Raw genomic sequence first — 15,813 nt, forward strand, 5'->3', positions numbered from 1 at the left:
CCCCAGGTGATCATTTACGTTGTAAAATCAATCAAGTACAGTTAAAGTTTATATTACAAACTCGAGATAATAACAAGAGTTTTTGAATAAAGTTTGAGTTATAAAGTATTATTAACTATTATTATTTTTATGTTTATACCGTATAAAAAGTTTTTATTGTGTTTTTATTTTTTCTTCTTTTTTCATTTTTATTGAAAAATACATCACTTTTGTGACGAACTTTTTAATATACAATCCATGCGGAAATCCGCAATAAAAGCGTTTTATTAGCTGATTTTTCAATTTTTTTTAAAATTGCCAAAACGAGCTACTTAACGTGCTACTTCCGTTTATTTACTGTTTTCTTAGTTTGTCCTTACTTTTACTCAGAAAATATTGATTGATTAAACCTATATACGTAATGTCCTTAGATATTAATAATTATAGAACAATCAATAATATATAGTTAATAGCAACGACTTAACTGGAGTGTAAAAATCACTTAAAGTCATTATTTATGCAAAAAGAAATAGGGTGACTGTTCTCCGAGTTAAATCATATGACAGACGATACAAATTCACGATGCAAGTCAAAATGTAGGCCCACGATTGTTTCATAATCGAAAGTAAGGAGGAATGTAAGCTCAGCGTTATTCGATCGTATTCTCGGTATTGCAAAGGCACGTTATTGTTTATAGTTGGCAACGCGTTAATCAGCCAGAGGCTGAAAACAGTGGGCGACGCGCTCGATATACGCGCGCGATGCACCAAAATAATCAGTCGCTCGGCCGACGGAAGCGGTCGAAGAAGAGCAGAAAGAGAGGGAAACGGGAGCGACGGGAGAAAGAGAGAACGAAAGATAGCAGGCATCTACGTACCTATAAACACGCGCGGCACACACATACATATAAGCGGAGAAGAGATGCAAGAGAGAGAGAGAGAGAGAGAGAGAGAGAGAGAGAGAGAGAGAGAAGGGGAGATCGAACGAACGGCCAACAGCAGCAGACACGACCGTCGGTCGCGTAACCGCGGTACAACGACCCCCGTTGAAGCTCTCCTCCGCTCGTCGAGCTCCGGCTTCGCGCCAATTACGACGTTCTCCTCGGGGCGGGAAATACTATCGTCGCGGAGCGGACGATCGAACGAACGAAATCGAGTCGCGGCGAGTTCAGATCGAGAGCGAGTCGATCGCGAGAGTCGATCGCGAGCGACGATTCGCGACGTGGTGATCGCAAGTGCGAGAAAAACGCTCGCTTCGTGGAACACAGCCGAGCGGCTGTAACGAGAAAGAGAAAAATAAATAAATAAAAGAGTGTCGTTCGTACGCGGAACACAGCCTACAGCCTACAGTTTGTTATTGCGATCGTCTCGCGCGACGCTTTGTTTACAAGTCTCGTTTTGAAAACACTATCGCGGCACTCTTTTCTTGTCCGTCGGAAAACGGAATTCGTCTCGCGCGCGCGCGTTTCGATATGGAAATAAGGATACTCGGAGTTCCGGAGTACGCGATATGATACATTATTCATTCGTTCGTGAGATCGACGATTCGGAATCGCGGATTCGTACGTTCCCGATTCGTGAGAATCTATTAGAACTGGCGGCGTAGCCTCCCTCCGATTCTCCTCTCGCTCACTCCCTCTTTCTCCCTCTCGCGCCGTCCCTCTCGCACTCTCTCTCTCTCTGTCTCTGTCTCTCTTTCGCCTCTCTTCTTTCTATCGTCTCGCTCACTCACCTGTCAGAGCTCTCGGAGCTATCGTATCGATCCGCGCACCGCTTCTTGCCGCAGGGCCCAACAAGGGTGTCCTCGGCCATCCTAACCTGTCCCTTGAACGGACTGCCCTGGTGCCTGGCTACGGCGACGCCATCGTTGTCCGTCTTCGTAGACGATGCGGCGGCCCCGTTGTCCTCCGCTGCCGTCGTCGCCACCACCGCCGTCTCTTTCTCCTCCTTCGTCGTCGTCGTCGCGACGGCGATGCTCGCTGTTTTCCGTCTGCCCTCACGATCCCCGCGGTCGTTCACTTCCGGTGCACTGTCGCGCTCGACGCCGAGCGTCGCGGTGGCGACGGCTGTGATTGCGGTGGCGGTGGCGGCGACGACGACGACGACGACGACGACGACGACGACGACGACGATGACGACGACGACAACGACGACGACGATGATGATGATGATGACGAAGATGACGATGGCGATGGCGATGACGATGACGATGACGATGACGATGACGACGACGACGACGACGACGACGATGACGACGACGACGACATCGTCGTCATGCCGTCAGCCACCCCGTCGGCGTCCTCGATACCGACGCGCGTCGCCGCGTTGTTATTACCACCGGTCATGATTTCCGCGACACCACCAGCACCACTTTTACTATTATTAATACTATTACTACTGCCACCACTATTATCACCGTCGCAGTCACTATCGACGCCGCCGCCGCCGCTGTCGACGACGTTGTCGCTACCGTTGTCGTGGTCGTCCACGACGTTACGAACTACCTCGATTCTAACATCGCCGTGGTACGAATCGACACTGCCACTGCCACTGCCATTGCCGTCGTTGCCGTCGGCGCCGACGCCGACGCTACCGCAGGATTCTCCGAAACCGTCGCTGCTGCCACTGCCGCCGCCGCCGTCGCCGCCGTTCTCCTCCTCGTCGTCCTCCTCGTCGTTGTCTTCGCCGTCGCCGTCGTCGTCGTCGTCGTCGTCGTCGCTCGCGGCTGGCCCAGTCGCCGCGTCGACGGACGACAGCGAATCCCACTGCTGCCGTTGTCGCGACGATTCGTAAGATGATGACGATGAGGATTAAAGTGATGATAACGATGAGGCGACGAATGACGGTGATACGAATGACGAGGATGAGGATGCTGATGAGCAGCACGGTGATGAAGACGGCGTTCGTGATGAGGACGATGATGATCGTCCGCCTCGCGCGAGGACGCGCCGATAGATGCAGCCGCGTTCTCGCGTCCGCCGACGCGCTTCGCGGATGAGGAGGTCGCGTCCTGGCTCGACGAGAGGCACGGCCCCGGAGTCACGATCGGCTTGGCGGCGTCCGCGCGTTTGTGCCGCTCCCTCGTCACGCGAGAATCACCGTCCCCCAGTCCCGTCACCACCGCCGCGGTCGCGTCCTCCGCCGCGGACGGACCGTCGTCTGCCATCTTGTAAACGAACGCGCGCGCTACTATGCTCGTGTCGTGTCCGTGTCGTGTCCGTCCGGCAGTGGCCCCTATGGCACACACGAGCAGCACACGGCCGCCGCGCTGCTGCTGCTGCTGCTGGCTGCTGCTCCTCACGCTCGCGCTACGCGATCCGGCTGGCGAACACAATTTTCGGAGAGAGGGGTGGCCGCATCGCGCACGAGCCCCACCATTTTCCCACTCCACGACGGCTACAGCACTACGACGCACGGCGCTTCTCGTACTGCGCAGCTGCTACCGTCACCGTCCAATGTGACCCCGATCGTAGCCGAGCGCGCGCGAAGCCGCCCGAACGCGCCAGGCGGCAGTCCTCGCCGCTCGCCGCTCGCCACTCGCGTCACCCTCGTATACTGCGCACATCACGTACGCCACTCGCTGCCACTCGCTGCCACTCGCCGCCGAGCCGGCCGTGCATTTCAGCGTGCTCCACCGTGTCTGACTATTCTGACTTTAATCTTCCGCGAGCAACAATGCGTCACGATATCTCATAGATACGTACGCACACTTCTCGCCTGCGTTCCCCTCTCGACGTTATCTCTCGACGGGGATTTAAGATATGATTATGAGATAACCTCGGAAATACTTCGCGATACAATTACCGACTTGGTTTTTCAAACACGAGTGCGGCTAATGAAATTAGCGTACACGAGGTGACATCTCGCGACGTCGCCGAAAAACACGTCGAACACGGCCTTCGCGAGCCTTGGTTATTCCGCTTGTAATATTACGTATATAAATATATTCTCGTAATTAATTCACTATTTCGGCCATAAGATACGTCTATTGTGATGCTTCAGAATTTATTCCCACGTAGAACGATTTTATTGTGACGATATTACTGCCTCTATCGTCCTCCCGCTTTATCAACATGATCTTGACTAAGTCGGTATAATTTGAATCGCAGTCAGTTACAATGTGTCATGGCGGATCGCGGAGTCAAATTCGAGTCGTGCCGTGTACTTTTCGCGATTGTTACCGTTTAAAGGTGAAATCTGCGCGTGAAAGATTTTGACAAAGTGTATCAGTGCTTCAGTTTCACGGAGTGTATCAAGTACTTCAGTTTCGTGTTGCTGGCATCTGTCCTCGCCGAACTGCGCCAAAGCTGCACGATGGACAACGGTCATCGCCAAGTAAGTACGTCTTGTTATAATTACCTCCATTTCAAATATTTACGAAAATATGTTTCTCGCATTTGATTTTTGCGTTGAATAGCAATTCTGTTTGCTCAGCCGCGTTTTTCCCTTCCGTTTACGGATGCGTGCCAACAGCGCCAACGAGTACGTGAGATCGTGTGATTCCACATCAAATTTTTCATAGATTAATGCCGAAATTAAGACTTTGAGTTGCATAAAATGTATATCGCGCGAAAGTAGTGTCGAAAAACGTTGAGAAAAAATTTCATACTACCACCGTATTACACGGGGATACTGTTTATCGCGTTTATATGACAGTCGCATCAACTGCGCTCCGTACGATCGTAGTTATCACTCATGCGCAGTATACTGCGGAAAAATTAAAATAAATTTAATAGAAATATTTATGTAAAAGATATATTTATAGAAATAATTATTTTGTATAGTAAATGTAAAAAAAGCAAATATTTTTTATAAATTTTTTAAGTATTTTTTTATAAATACAGCCTTTAAATAAATATCTCCATTACTATTTTCTATTTCAAGTATTTTCCTTAGTGATTATTTGTATGGTATATTTGCTACAGATTAATCACATTAAACATTTGACATGAATATTAGAAATGGTCCTTCAACGTTTTACTTGTGATAGCCAAACAGTTCTTATTTTTTCATGTTATTTGTTCTTTTTTTATCATTTTCGTTAAAAAAATCTGTGTATTTATAATTTATATAAATGGAAGAATTAACATTTAAAATATTTGGCACTTAAGATTGATTCAACGGACTAAAAAGACAGAGAGAGAGAGAGAGAGAGAGAGAGAGAGAGTGTTTAGCATGTTAATTTTATTTTGACAATTATAATATAAAACATATAGGCACTTAATATTCTTGTAAGAAATAGAAACTAATCGTATTTTAGTGAAAATATTTTATTTCAATAATACTGCAAAACAAATAGCTTATGAGCACCGTAAGAAATCGTGTACATTGAGGAATGTTGATCGAAAAAGACCAGTAACAGTCAAGTCGTTTAAGCGTACAATAAGACACCAGTGTGCAATATTAAGATAAAACGTAAAAATTTATGTAGAATTATAATGAGCATATATGAAGAAAAAAAATAAAAAGTACAAAATCTCAAGCATATTTTATTTAAAAAAATTTTGTGTTAATCCTTTACTCAAATGAATTTGAACTTAATTTTATTTGTTCCATTCTTGTAAATAATTTCCAAAAAGAAATATTTTTTAATTACCATAAACAAATTTTCATTAATCGAAATTTTTGTGGATAAAATATATCTCATGTCTCTCGACATTAAAATTTTTCAGCTAATTCTCGCAAAAAAATTTCGTACAACAGTACTGCTGCGTTATGTATACTCATATAAAAAATTATTCTTATCAACTGTTTATATAAACTTTTCGTTGTTAAAGCTGACTTTAGAAGAATGCTAAAAAATTGCTAACTGCAAATTTTCACAATTTATAACACATACGAGTAACGTATGTAATGTAAAATCTGTAGGTGTTAGAGATGTGTGAACTATTTGATTCGGATTTAAATTTCTATGATAAATAACTATTCGAAAATTTCGAATCTAAGTGTTTTGTGTGAATGCAAATCACATCTATATTTACAACATAAAATTATATTTACAATGATTTTATATCTTATAATTGTTATTATTTTTCTTACATGGAAATCATTTTTATTATCTGTATATTGAAAAACCAACTTAACAATAAATTATATTGTTAATTAAAAGTTATTATCAAATTCGAATAAAGAAATGAAATTCAATTTGATTTAATATATTCGGCGATTTAATATATTATATATATTAAAAATCTTGATTCACACATCTCTGACGTAACAATATATCCTTGTTTATTTAATGACAAATTTGTTTCACAAGATATTGTTTCATAAGTACGTCATCAAAGACACGTATCATTTGTACGACGATGTATTGTCACGCTATTTTCTTACTTCGATCGAACCTCTTGTTATGAAGGCTTATTTAGGCGAAATAACGTTGATGTAAAGTCAACGTATTTTTCTAAGTTTGATCACTTTCGTCGCGTCTATCTCTCAAACATTGCCGCGACGCGTCTGCTAACTCTGTTAGTAGGAGGGTTTCCGATTCAGGAGGACTTCTTGATTCGCTTCCATTTAGAATACTAGCACTTCGAGCGAGTCTACGACGCCTCTGCTCCTTCCTTTCAGTTTTCAATTTCGTAAACTCACTAGTGGCATTCTCGCTGGATGTCGTAGAGCCGGAGGAGATACTGGGCAGGTCGTCGTTTATCCCGCTACCGGTGTAACTTGCCGGTTCAAAAATGTTCGATCTCATCGATTGTGCAGATTCCTGTGTCCTGAGATGAAGTAAATTTTATGAAAATTAAGATCCCCTAATTATAATTTAATTTTTAAGTATTTAATCAAGTTTGATTCTAAGAAATCATATTGCTAGTGGAATTTAATTTCAATCAAATTTAGGTCTATCAAATTGATAAAACTACAAATGATCCTTACTTACACCGCAGACTAAAAGTTTGGAAACGCTTGCAATTTTCTTATATCTCAAACAATTAAAAATATTTTGATAAAAAAAATTATAGAGATGATTAAAAAAAAAACAATATGAAAAAATAAGAACTGTTTGGTTATCACAAGTAAAACGTTGAAGAACCATTTCCAATATTCACTAAAACATTTCAAATCACATCGTTTTCGAACACATATTTTAAAAAACAGAAAAAGAGTTGTAAATCTGTGTTTTTATTTTGAAGTTTGTATTTGTATTTTAAAAATTAATATTTTTTTCAATATTTTGGTTTTATAAACATTTTTTAACTTTGAAATGCTATAGCTTAAGATTATTGAACAAAATTTAACATAAAAATATTTTAAAATAGATTTTCTCAACTCCAAAATGTTTTTCTTTTTTTAATATAGAAATATGACGATTTTTTACAATAATGTACATTTTTTTATATAAAAATCCTTTTTTTATGAAATGTTATTTAACTTCAAAATTAAAGGCTTACGGAAAAAAGAGCAAAGATAAAAAAAAACATTTGTTAAAATGTGCTTGATTCGTATAATTTTTTTCAAAATTTTAAAAGACTTTTTATACTTAATTTTTCATGAAATGTGAGAAAATTACAATCGTGCTTTTGGTCTGCAGGACGTATCGCAAATTTTCTGATATAAATTTACGAGTAAAAAGAGATCGTCCTCGATTTTATTTAAATTGGCTTCGGACTTAACGTTAAATTATCAACCTGAAAACAGTCCGCTTTTCGGATGTAGATTCCATACTGCCGGCTACTGTTAAAGCTCCTCCGCGTGCAGGTGCACTTCTGGAAACCATCTCACGCTTGTGAGATTGTGCGCCAGGAACGTCGACGGGATCACTTGGTGGTGGCGGGCCTTGCGCAAATATACTTTGTACGTGAGGCCTGCTGTCGTTTGATTGTCGTAACGATGTCAGTGTCATCTGCTCGTCAACTTCCTCGATAACGCCTATTTTCATGGAGCCACCTGCACCTATGGCATTATCGTTTCGTTCTCAGTCAAGTATTAATGCGACACAGCATTAACCAAATGTTATACCTTGTGGTCGTATCTGTAACGAAGCCGTTGAACCGACGCTCGGCATCTTTCCCGAGGTCTTGGCGGCACTTGTGGTACCTCCGTCCGTCCTGTCATCCTTACTAAACAGTCGTTTAAGTACACTTGTAACGCTGGCAACCCTCGAGAGTGATTCACCCAAATTGCTAGGAGTTGAACCACCACTGAGATTGCGATCTCGATTGCTCACTCTGCTGGCGCTCCTATTGAAAAATCAGCCGAACTTAGAATCGTGAAGATAAACTATCACTTTCACATCAATATTATAATATAATATATTGCAGACTCTTTTTCTGAATTTATTATCTAATATTTTATTAGCTAATATTCTTAATATTACGATTACAATACTTTTATTATTAAAACGAGAATATAATTATTATTCCAATTCCAATTCCAAGTCTTACTTTTCGCTATACTCTTTTCATCACACAATACAAATAACTACCTTATTAATCTCTCGGTGCTGTCTGTATTGCTTCTGAGTTTGCGTTAAAAATCATTATAATATATGAATAAATCGACTTTATGTTGAATTTAAATAAAATACATTCAGAGAAATAAATAATCTGCAGTTACCGGGACAGCTTTCCACTCGCAGTGAAATGTATTCCCGATGCGGCATCGTCGGCGATGTCGGTGCGGAATTTCTGATCATCCGGCGCTAAATCGTCGATTTTGACCGATGATGGTTGCAATTCTTGTTGCGCGGCAGACAATTGTATGCCGGCTGTCGAGGGTTCTGGGGGTTCCTCGCGATAGGGTTGCGCCGCGGCGGTGTACGGTAATTCCATAGGGAATATTTCGTCCCAATATTGATCGCGTATGAGTTCGGGATGCTCGTGATGCATCTCGTCGACGATTAGATAGCTTACCTTGAAAATAAAGAAGTAATAGCATTATTTCTGAATTTTAAGAGAGAAAGAGAGAAAGTAAACAAAGAAAGCAGCTCTTACTTGCAAATTGCGATCGATTAACCAGTTTACTTCGAAATCATCGTCGTCCTCGCCAAATGGATTGATTAGTGTTTCGGCTACTTTCAACCAGCCCATATAAAAGAAAAACTGCAATGTCGCGAATACCGGGAAATACAAGTCGATAGTCGAGTTTGAGTTTGAATTTTGAATCCACTGACGACCCATTACGGTAGACAAGAAATATGAATATGCAGCTATTGTTACGACCTATAACAATAAAATTTAATATTTAAACCAATGAACTCTTTGATGAAATATACTTATTATATTTAAGGCTGTATCACACATAATTCTTGCAAAGTACATTGAAATTGGAAATGTGTTAATATTTGTACTTTAATTAAATGTACTAAAAGTACTTGTAAAAGATAATCGAGATTTTTATTATTACTTTTTATTAAAGTACTTACATAAAAAAATTTAGATTTCTATTATTTTTTAATTACATTTCCATTAAAACACATTTCTATTATATTTTCTTATCAAAATAATTTGTAATCCAGATAGAAAATTATAGTCCATTTTTTTGTATTACTTTCAATGCAATAGAGGATCACAGCGCCAGTCACTGAACAATTACCTATAAATAATTGTTTACAAAAATATTAAAACAATAAGTTTTTAACATAATAAATTACAAATTGATATTTTTTAGATCTAGTTGTTATATAGATTTGATTAAAATTAAATTTTTAATTGAATTTAATTTTACTTGAAAATTGTACTACATTATTGTATTAAATTGATTTTATTTGTTCATTGACTAGTTCAATTTCTTAAATTGATCACTGGTGGTGCAATGAGATTAAAATAGTCTATAATTTTTGTCATAATTTTTTTATCATTACTTTAAAAAACACGTGTAATACATCCTTAAATATTATTCTTATTCTCGACGTTTCGAGATTAAACCATTACAGATATTTTAATTTAAATAGTCTTTATGTCTACCTGAGTGTACACTAACGGAACGCTGATTGTGTCGTAGTGCGATATATTGCCGCACATCCCGCGAAATTTATTAAGTTCGTCGATGAGAGTTTTTACTGCAAAATCGTCACGTATTCGCCCTTCTTTGCGGGCGCGGGTCACAATGCTGGAAGCCCAAACTATCGGCAGCCAATGCTTACTTGGCTTCGGAAATTTCGCATTTAGACTTTTAAATATCGCTAATTCATTTTCCAACAACAAGCCGCTGTCCACGAAATGCTCTAAAGTGGGAAATCTCTTCTTTACACGCGGCGCGACGTTCGTTAGAACCATAGTCAGACAGACGCATACGTACCTGAAAGAAAATAAAATTTGATTTATTTTAAACTGATTAGAGTAACCAAAGTCTCGTGTACAGAGAGTCATCCAAAATGAAATGATACACAGTACATAAATTCACCATATTGTATATGAAATATATTTGTATGAAATAATTTTTATTTTTATCTGATATGTGATGTTAAACTTAATTCTCTTTAGCAATCGATGGACAATTGGCAATGTTTATTTTTCACACGTTTTTTTATAAGAACCTAACAATAAAATCTGTGCAGTTTAGTTACACTTTAAAACTGAAAATAAAAGTGTACGTAGTATTGATCACTAAAATATATAGTGTTTTTTAACACCAAAAAAACTCGGCATAAAAAAAATAAAGAATATCAACAAATTCTTCACTTATAAGATTTTTTGTAGCAGAATCAGCAAAAAACTTTTAATGAGAATTAAACGATACGCGGTCTCTAAAAGAGAGATTAATGATAATTTAATCAATTATTTGGCTTAAAAAATGTATATAATAAATTATATAAATATACTTGAAAACATGTAATCGATCTTTATTGAAAAATTCGAAGTTTCAAAGTTCAAGGTTCGAATCTTCAAAATCGTCCAAAGAAATAGCTTTTTTATCGCTTAAAAAGAAAGAACTATCTTTCTAACTTAAACTGGGTACTCTGTTTGTAACATGTAAATACTTTAACTTTACATTGCAAAAGATACCTAACGATCGTCCGACGCATTAGACGACCGCGCTCGTCGTTCCCGTGTATAGTGGACGATACGAAGACTGCAATAGAATCGGGCCATGGTATAGCCATGTATTGATTCCACCATCTGGTCATGACGATACTGACATAGAAACCCAGGACGAATGATAGTGGTATCAAATCGCTGTACTCGTTACAGTACGCTACCACAGACTCAAATACCCTCTTTTGCTCCTCGTTTAATAGCAATCTGTAGATGCCAGATAGAGCATAGTAGATGAAGAGAAAAAGCGTCAGGTCGAGCCAGACAAGTTTGTAAATGCTCGCCCGCCATCTGAAACAAATTGCATGGCTCGTAAATCGCGCGTAGGCACATCTGTCGAGTGATGATTGTCTCGTAATAAGCGATCTCGTCTAACTTGGCAGATAGACAAAAATCTCGATAATGATAGATTCTGATAAAGTATTAAAATTACAATCAAAACAGATAAATCGCGATAACATTTCTCGTGCGCCGTTATCAAACAGAAAGTCAATAATGCAGCTCCGTATCTTTTCTTATTGTTAGTTTCATACTTCACTATTACTGGTAATATGTTTGATGCATGTCAGCTTTGAATTACAAAAAGTCATATGCAATATACTTATGCAAACACGTTGAAAATGTGTTCGCCACCCGTTATTTGCGATTGGAAGTATTCCAATCTAATTCGCGGTACTTTTCTCAGGCACGTGCAACTTATTCGTGAATATCATTGTTATTTGTAAATCTACAGCCGTGTTAGTTTTACATGAAATAAGGAAATATACAAATCGTTTATTGCATTTATGTAAATTAATTTCTATTTTAATCGTAAGTAAAAAATAAAAAAAGAAAGATAAAAGAGGAAGTAAATGTAGGAAAGTAAGTGAACAGCCGTAAAATTAGCAATGGTGAGTCATAATGTCTCAAGAAATAAAAATAAAATAATATTAAAATATGAATATTATAAAAAGACACAAGTATTAAGAATTTATTAGTTGAATGATAAAATCCATGAGAAAAATAATTCAAAATTTTCAACATATAATGCGTTCTAATTAGTAATAATAATTAGCTTATCCGAGGCAATCTCGCAAATGTCAAAAATCAATCTCACCTGAGTAACAACTTGAGGAAGCAACCGAGGCCCCTGCAAGTGGCTACCTCGGCGGTATAGCTAACAGTCATCTCTCATCCGGCATGTGAATCACGTTCCACGCGATTACTCTGTTTGATATTTTTACTCAACTTTTCAACTTCAAGTGCTATATTCGCACTTTCGCCGACAGAAAGCTCGTGGCATTTCCCAAAGCACCAAGAAGTCTCGTCTTCCGATCGAAACTAGTGTCAGCTCCTCTTCGGCATCATCTCCGACTTCGCTTTCTCGAAGTAGCCAAGCTGACGGTCCACCGGTAAAAGATCACCAAGGTCATCATTTACACGAGCAGCCTCTGACGCGATTATGTAAGCTGTATCAATAAAGGCGGGACAAACTCGTTAGCTCCGATACACGAACTTTTCGCGTTTCGTAAGAATCGTTGCTGTCAATGAGGCTATTGTTCAAAAATCTATTTTCGTTTTGCCTTCCTCCTTCGTTCCGAAGGAAATGCGCTCGATATGTTCACCTCGTGCAACAGATAATAAGAGATGAACTTTGCGTAATCTCACGTGTACTTTTTGTCACGTTTAAATTTACTACGTGCTGTTATCGTCCAGGGGGATCTTTTATCATACGTTATCAGACCCTGACAGATTCGTATATTTACAATAAAAGTTTCCCTCGATAAAAAATAAATTCTTTAGAGTAGAGTTATGAATTTAACTCGTTCACATGTGAGAATTTATTAGCTTAGAGATAACAAAGGTTTTGGATTATCAGATCTGGATTATATCTTCTTCCCTGTTTACCTTATCGATGTTTCCTTTTCACTTACGTTACAAAATTATACATTTGTTTTTTTTATAATTCTTTTAATATCTTACAATACTGTAATATTCCTCGATTAAGTTAATTTTCTATTCATCAGATTTCCTCTTTGTCAGGAGATTGATTTTCTGATTATCAGATTTCCTCTTTGTTTTAAATATTTCTTCAGTGCAATTTGTTGTTTTCACAATAACATCTCTTTGAAGTCTCCTCAAGGATAAATATTTAACGAAGCTAACACAAAAATTTCTTTGAAATTCCTCGAGAAACGGATGGTTCATGTAATGATAAAGATCGTCTGAAGCAAGAGCACATTACGTATATTGAACGATTTATCTGAAAGTGTTGAGCTGCTCTAATTTTCCTTGTTAACGAGGGTTAAAAGATAAATGTTTCCTCACGCAGTACTTATACAAATTCCGTTTTCTTTAAATTTCTTGAGAGTTCCCAATCTGTAAAAAAATATAAATTAAAATAGAAAGAGAGACACTTTATGAAAAATTGAATGGTTGTTTTTCGTTAGAAAATTGTTCTTTATTTTCATTAAAAAATTAATTTTGTTCTTTGAATTATTAAGAAGTTAGAAAATAAAAATATGAATAAAATTAAAAAAAAATGCTTATTTTTTAAATAAGAATTAAAATCAAAATTAAACAGATTAAATTTAGGTTCATTTCCATTTGACATTTAGCTGTAATGACATCATTACTTTGTGACCCGGAACGATCAATACAAACGTTCTGTAGATATGTGAAAGTATGTAGACGTAGATGAATCAGTAAGAACGACGAATGCAGAGATTTTTAATTCAATCTATTGTTTTATCGCCCAAGCAATTCAATTTTTTAAATGATAATTCAATATTAATTGATAATTAATTCGATTCTTTTTATTCCATCTATATATCTATATTTCTGAGAAAATTTGCACGTTATTCGAATCTTATAGCGCTCATTTTTGTGTACGAGTATTATCATCACGAGAATATTACCACGAGAGATTACGCCATGTCGATGCAATCGGCATCACGTGCTGGCGACCGACAGTCTCGGTCGATCCTCGGAAATATAATGAGTTTTAGTTGACGTCATTGTATAATATCGAGAACAGTCGCGTCTAATTAGTAATTAGTCAATTAAACTTTACTCCCAGCGTGATGCATCTCTGCCGGCTTAAAACACGAGTTGCAAAATATTAAAAAAAAAAAGAGAGTGATAGTTGCAATGTAACGATATTTAACATATAATGGAGCAAAATTGCCCTTGAGATAATTGCAAAGTCGATTCCAAGTTTCACGAAGCGAGGTATCTTATCATGCACTTTAAACATTGAGTTAATAGATGCCAAAGAAGTTTCTCACAACTTGTTTTAAATATCGCACTTTGAATGCCGACGCTTCTGTCATCGTGGAATAAAATAAAATTGCATTTTATGAAGCGTTTTATTATTATTTTATGGTGAAATCAGGAGAGCACGTGTTGTACGTTACAATTGCAAATGTTGTCAGGCAATTTTTGACCTTGGACATCGCGTGTAACGTTACCTATCGCATAGACGCGATCGTAAAATTCATTATTCGCGCCGCATGGGTGCAACTCACTCAGCTGGAGTCAGCTGTCGCATCACATTGCCAGAAAAAATTGCAAATCGACTACAAACGTATCGCGAGCGTTCTGACACAATATTACCAAATGTAAATATCAGCGAGTAAAGGTCGTAGCTCACTAATATGTAGCAGGATTTCAGGAAACAAAGAAAAGGAGGTTAGCAAGGCAGGTGCAGGATCAACGTTAGCGTCATTTCTCTACTTGCCTTTTCGATTCGATTCAACCAAATGCTCTCTCAATTTTGCGGAAATTAACGCACGAAACGAACAGACGCGATCTCAGATCGGAATAAACAGACAAGCGTTTGTGGAACTTCCACACGGTTGCGTCGTTGGACAAACGATTAGCGTCCAGCACCAGCCAGTACTGAGGCTGACTGAGGCAACAGCAACAGCAGCACCAAGCAGCACGCCAATAGCATCCTCTACCTTTACTCTTTCCTCGTCGGGTCCATCCCCACCGTCGTGCCGTATTTCCGCATGAGTCAGTGGTGCTCACAACCGAACCGCTGTATTCGCTTGCCTTTGTAGAACGCTATTGCACTGTGCATAGCTGCATGCCAGTTGCTCGTAAATGCTCAACACACACAGACAACACGGTAGACGCACACAGCTTTGTTTACCGTTATCGATTATCCCACGAACGATCACGCGAACATAGAGCAAAATCACCTTCGCGAATAATCACAGACCTTTGAAATTTTTAAAACTGCAAATATTCTATAATTTCTATCTTTTTTATAAATCCCTATACATTCGATTATTGATTTATCCTGTTTTTTTATCTTTCACTTTTGCTTTTATTTAAAAAATAGCTCTGTACCCGCACAGGTTTGTAAACCTATGCATGCAAATACAAAGAAATTTTTTATTTGTTTTGGCTTGGCTCACCAAATTTGCTAATGGATGACATTTGATCGAATATACACATTAGACTTGTATACATGGTATCCCGAATTTATCTCAAAATTTCGTGAACATCTGAAAGATCGATAAACTAAAAATAAAAGCGATTTGCTCATTTTACTTTGTTTTAGAGAAAATTGCAAAATTTTTTTTACTTATTTATTTATCTAGCTTATACATAATAATTTCTCCTTTTAACATTAAATTCAAATAAGCAATAAATAAATGAAGAAATGTATTTTTTTTTTAAACGAAACAAAAATGGACAAATCTTAAAAAATTTTCCTTAATTGATCCCTTATACGCTCCCGAAATGTTGACATTTAGAATCGGGACACCCTGTACATTACTTACGTGATGACAGATGATTAGATGTTTATATTGGAACGACTAGATAAAATATTGATGGGTTGTTAGCAGAAACATAACACAGACAAG

The 15,813-nt window shown here is 38.3% G+C and overlaps 2 protein-coding genes across 4 annotated transcripts in view; both read right to left on the reverse strand.

Annotated features, from left to right (window-relative positions):
* LOC105195120 (zinc finger protein jing) overlaps positions 1–3,359 on the reverse strand; it is an 85,762-nt gene extending 82,403 nt beyond the window's left edge. The window contains exons 1-3 of the mRNA XM_039449908.1: positions 2,748–3,359; positions 2,193–2,703; positions 1,711–2,007 (exon numbers count right to left, since the gene is read on the reverse strand). Of these exons, the coding sequence (XP_039305842.1) occupies positions 1,711–2,007; positions 2,193–2,703; positions 2,748–3,144 (1,205 nt within the window). The 5' untranslated portion in view covers positions 3,145–3,359. The remainder of the gene's footprint in view (positions 1–1,710; positions 2,008–2,192; positions 2,704–2,747) is intronic.
* A 1,786-nt stretch (positions 3,360–5,145) lies between these two features.
* Positions 5,146–14,031, reverse strand: LOC105195121 (bestrophin-4). Of its 3 annotated transcripts, XM_026133544.2 has the most exons (10): positions 13,855–14,031; positions 12,054–13,315; positions 10,928–11,248; positions 9,887–10,220; positions 8,915–9,142; positions 8,538–8,833; positions 8,407–8,439; positions 7,941–8,161; positions 7,610–7,874; positions 5,146–6,697 (listed from the first exon to the last, which is right to left on the reverse strand). In XM_026133544.2, exons 2-10 carry the CDS (start codon positions 12,122–12,124, stop codon positions 6,382–6,384), a joined length of 2,085 nt encoding a protein of 694 aa, XP_025989329.1. In that variant the 5' UTR covers positions 12,125–13,315; positions 13,855–14,031; the 3' UTR covers positions 5,146–6,381. The 3 variants fall into 3 exon arrangements, with proteins under 3 accessions (XP_025989329.1, XP_025989330.1, XP_025989332.1); XM_026133545.2 differs by lacking the exon at positions 8,407–8,439; XM_026133547.2 differs by lacking the exons at positions 12,054–13,315; positions 13,855–14,031 and having other exon boundaries at positions 10,914–11,069.
* Between the last annotated feature and the right edge of the window lie 1,782 nt (positions 14,032–15,813).

Source organism: Solenopsis invicta, chromosome 5 (assembly GCF_016802725.1).
Source record: "Solenopsis invicta isolate M01_SB chromosome 5, UNIL_Sinv_3.0, whole genome shotgun sequence".
Taxonomy (NCBI): domain Eukaryota; kingdom Metazoa; phylum Arthropoda; class Insecta; order Hymenoptera; family Formicidae; genus Solenopsis; species Solenopsis invicta.

Excerpts from the sequence above, each read along its gene's own strand:
- LOC105195121 (XM_026133544.2), bottom strand. The coding sequence starts at position 12,124 with ATGACTGTTAGCTATACCGCCGAGGTAGCCACTTGCAGGGGCCTCGGT. Across the intron at positions 11,249-12,053 it reads TTCCTCAAGTTGTTACTCAG|ATGGCGGGCGAGCATTTACA; the intron begins GTGAGATTGATT and ends AATTTGTTTCAG. Across the intron at positions 8,440-8,537 it reads GCGAGTGGAAAGCTGTCCCG|AAGCAATACAGACAGCACCG; the intron begins GTAACTGCAGAT and ends ACGCAAACTCAG.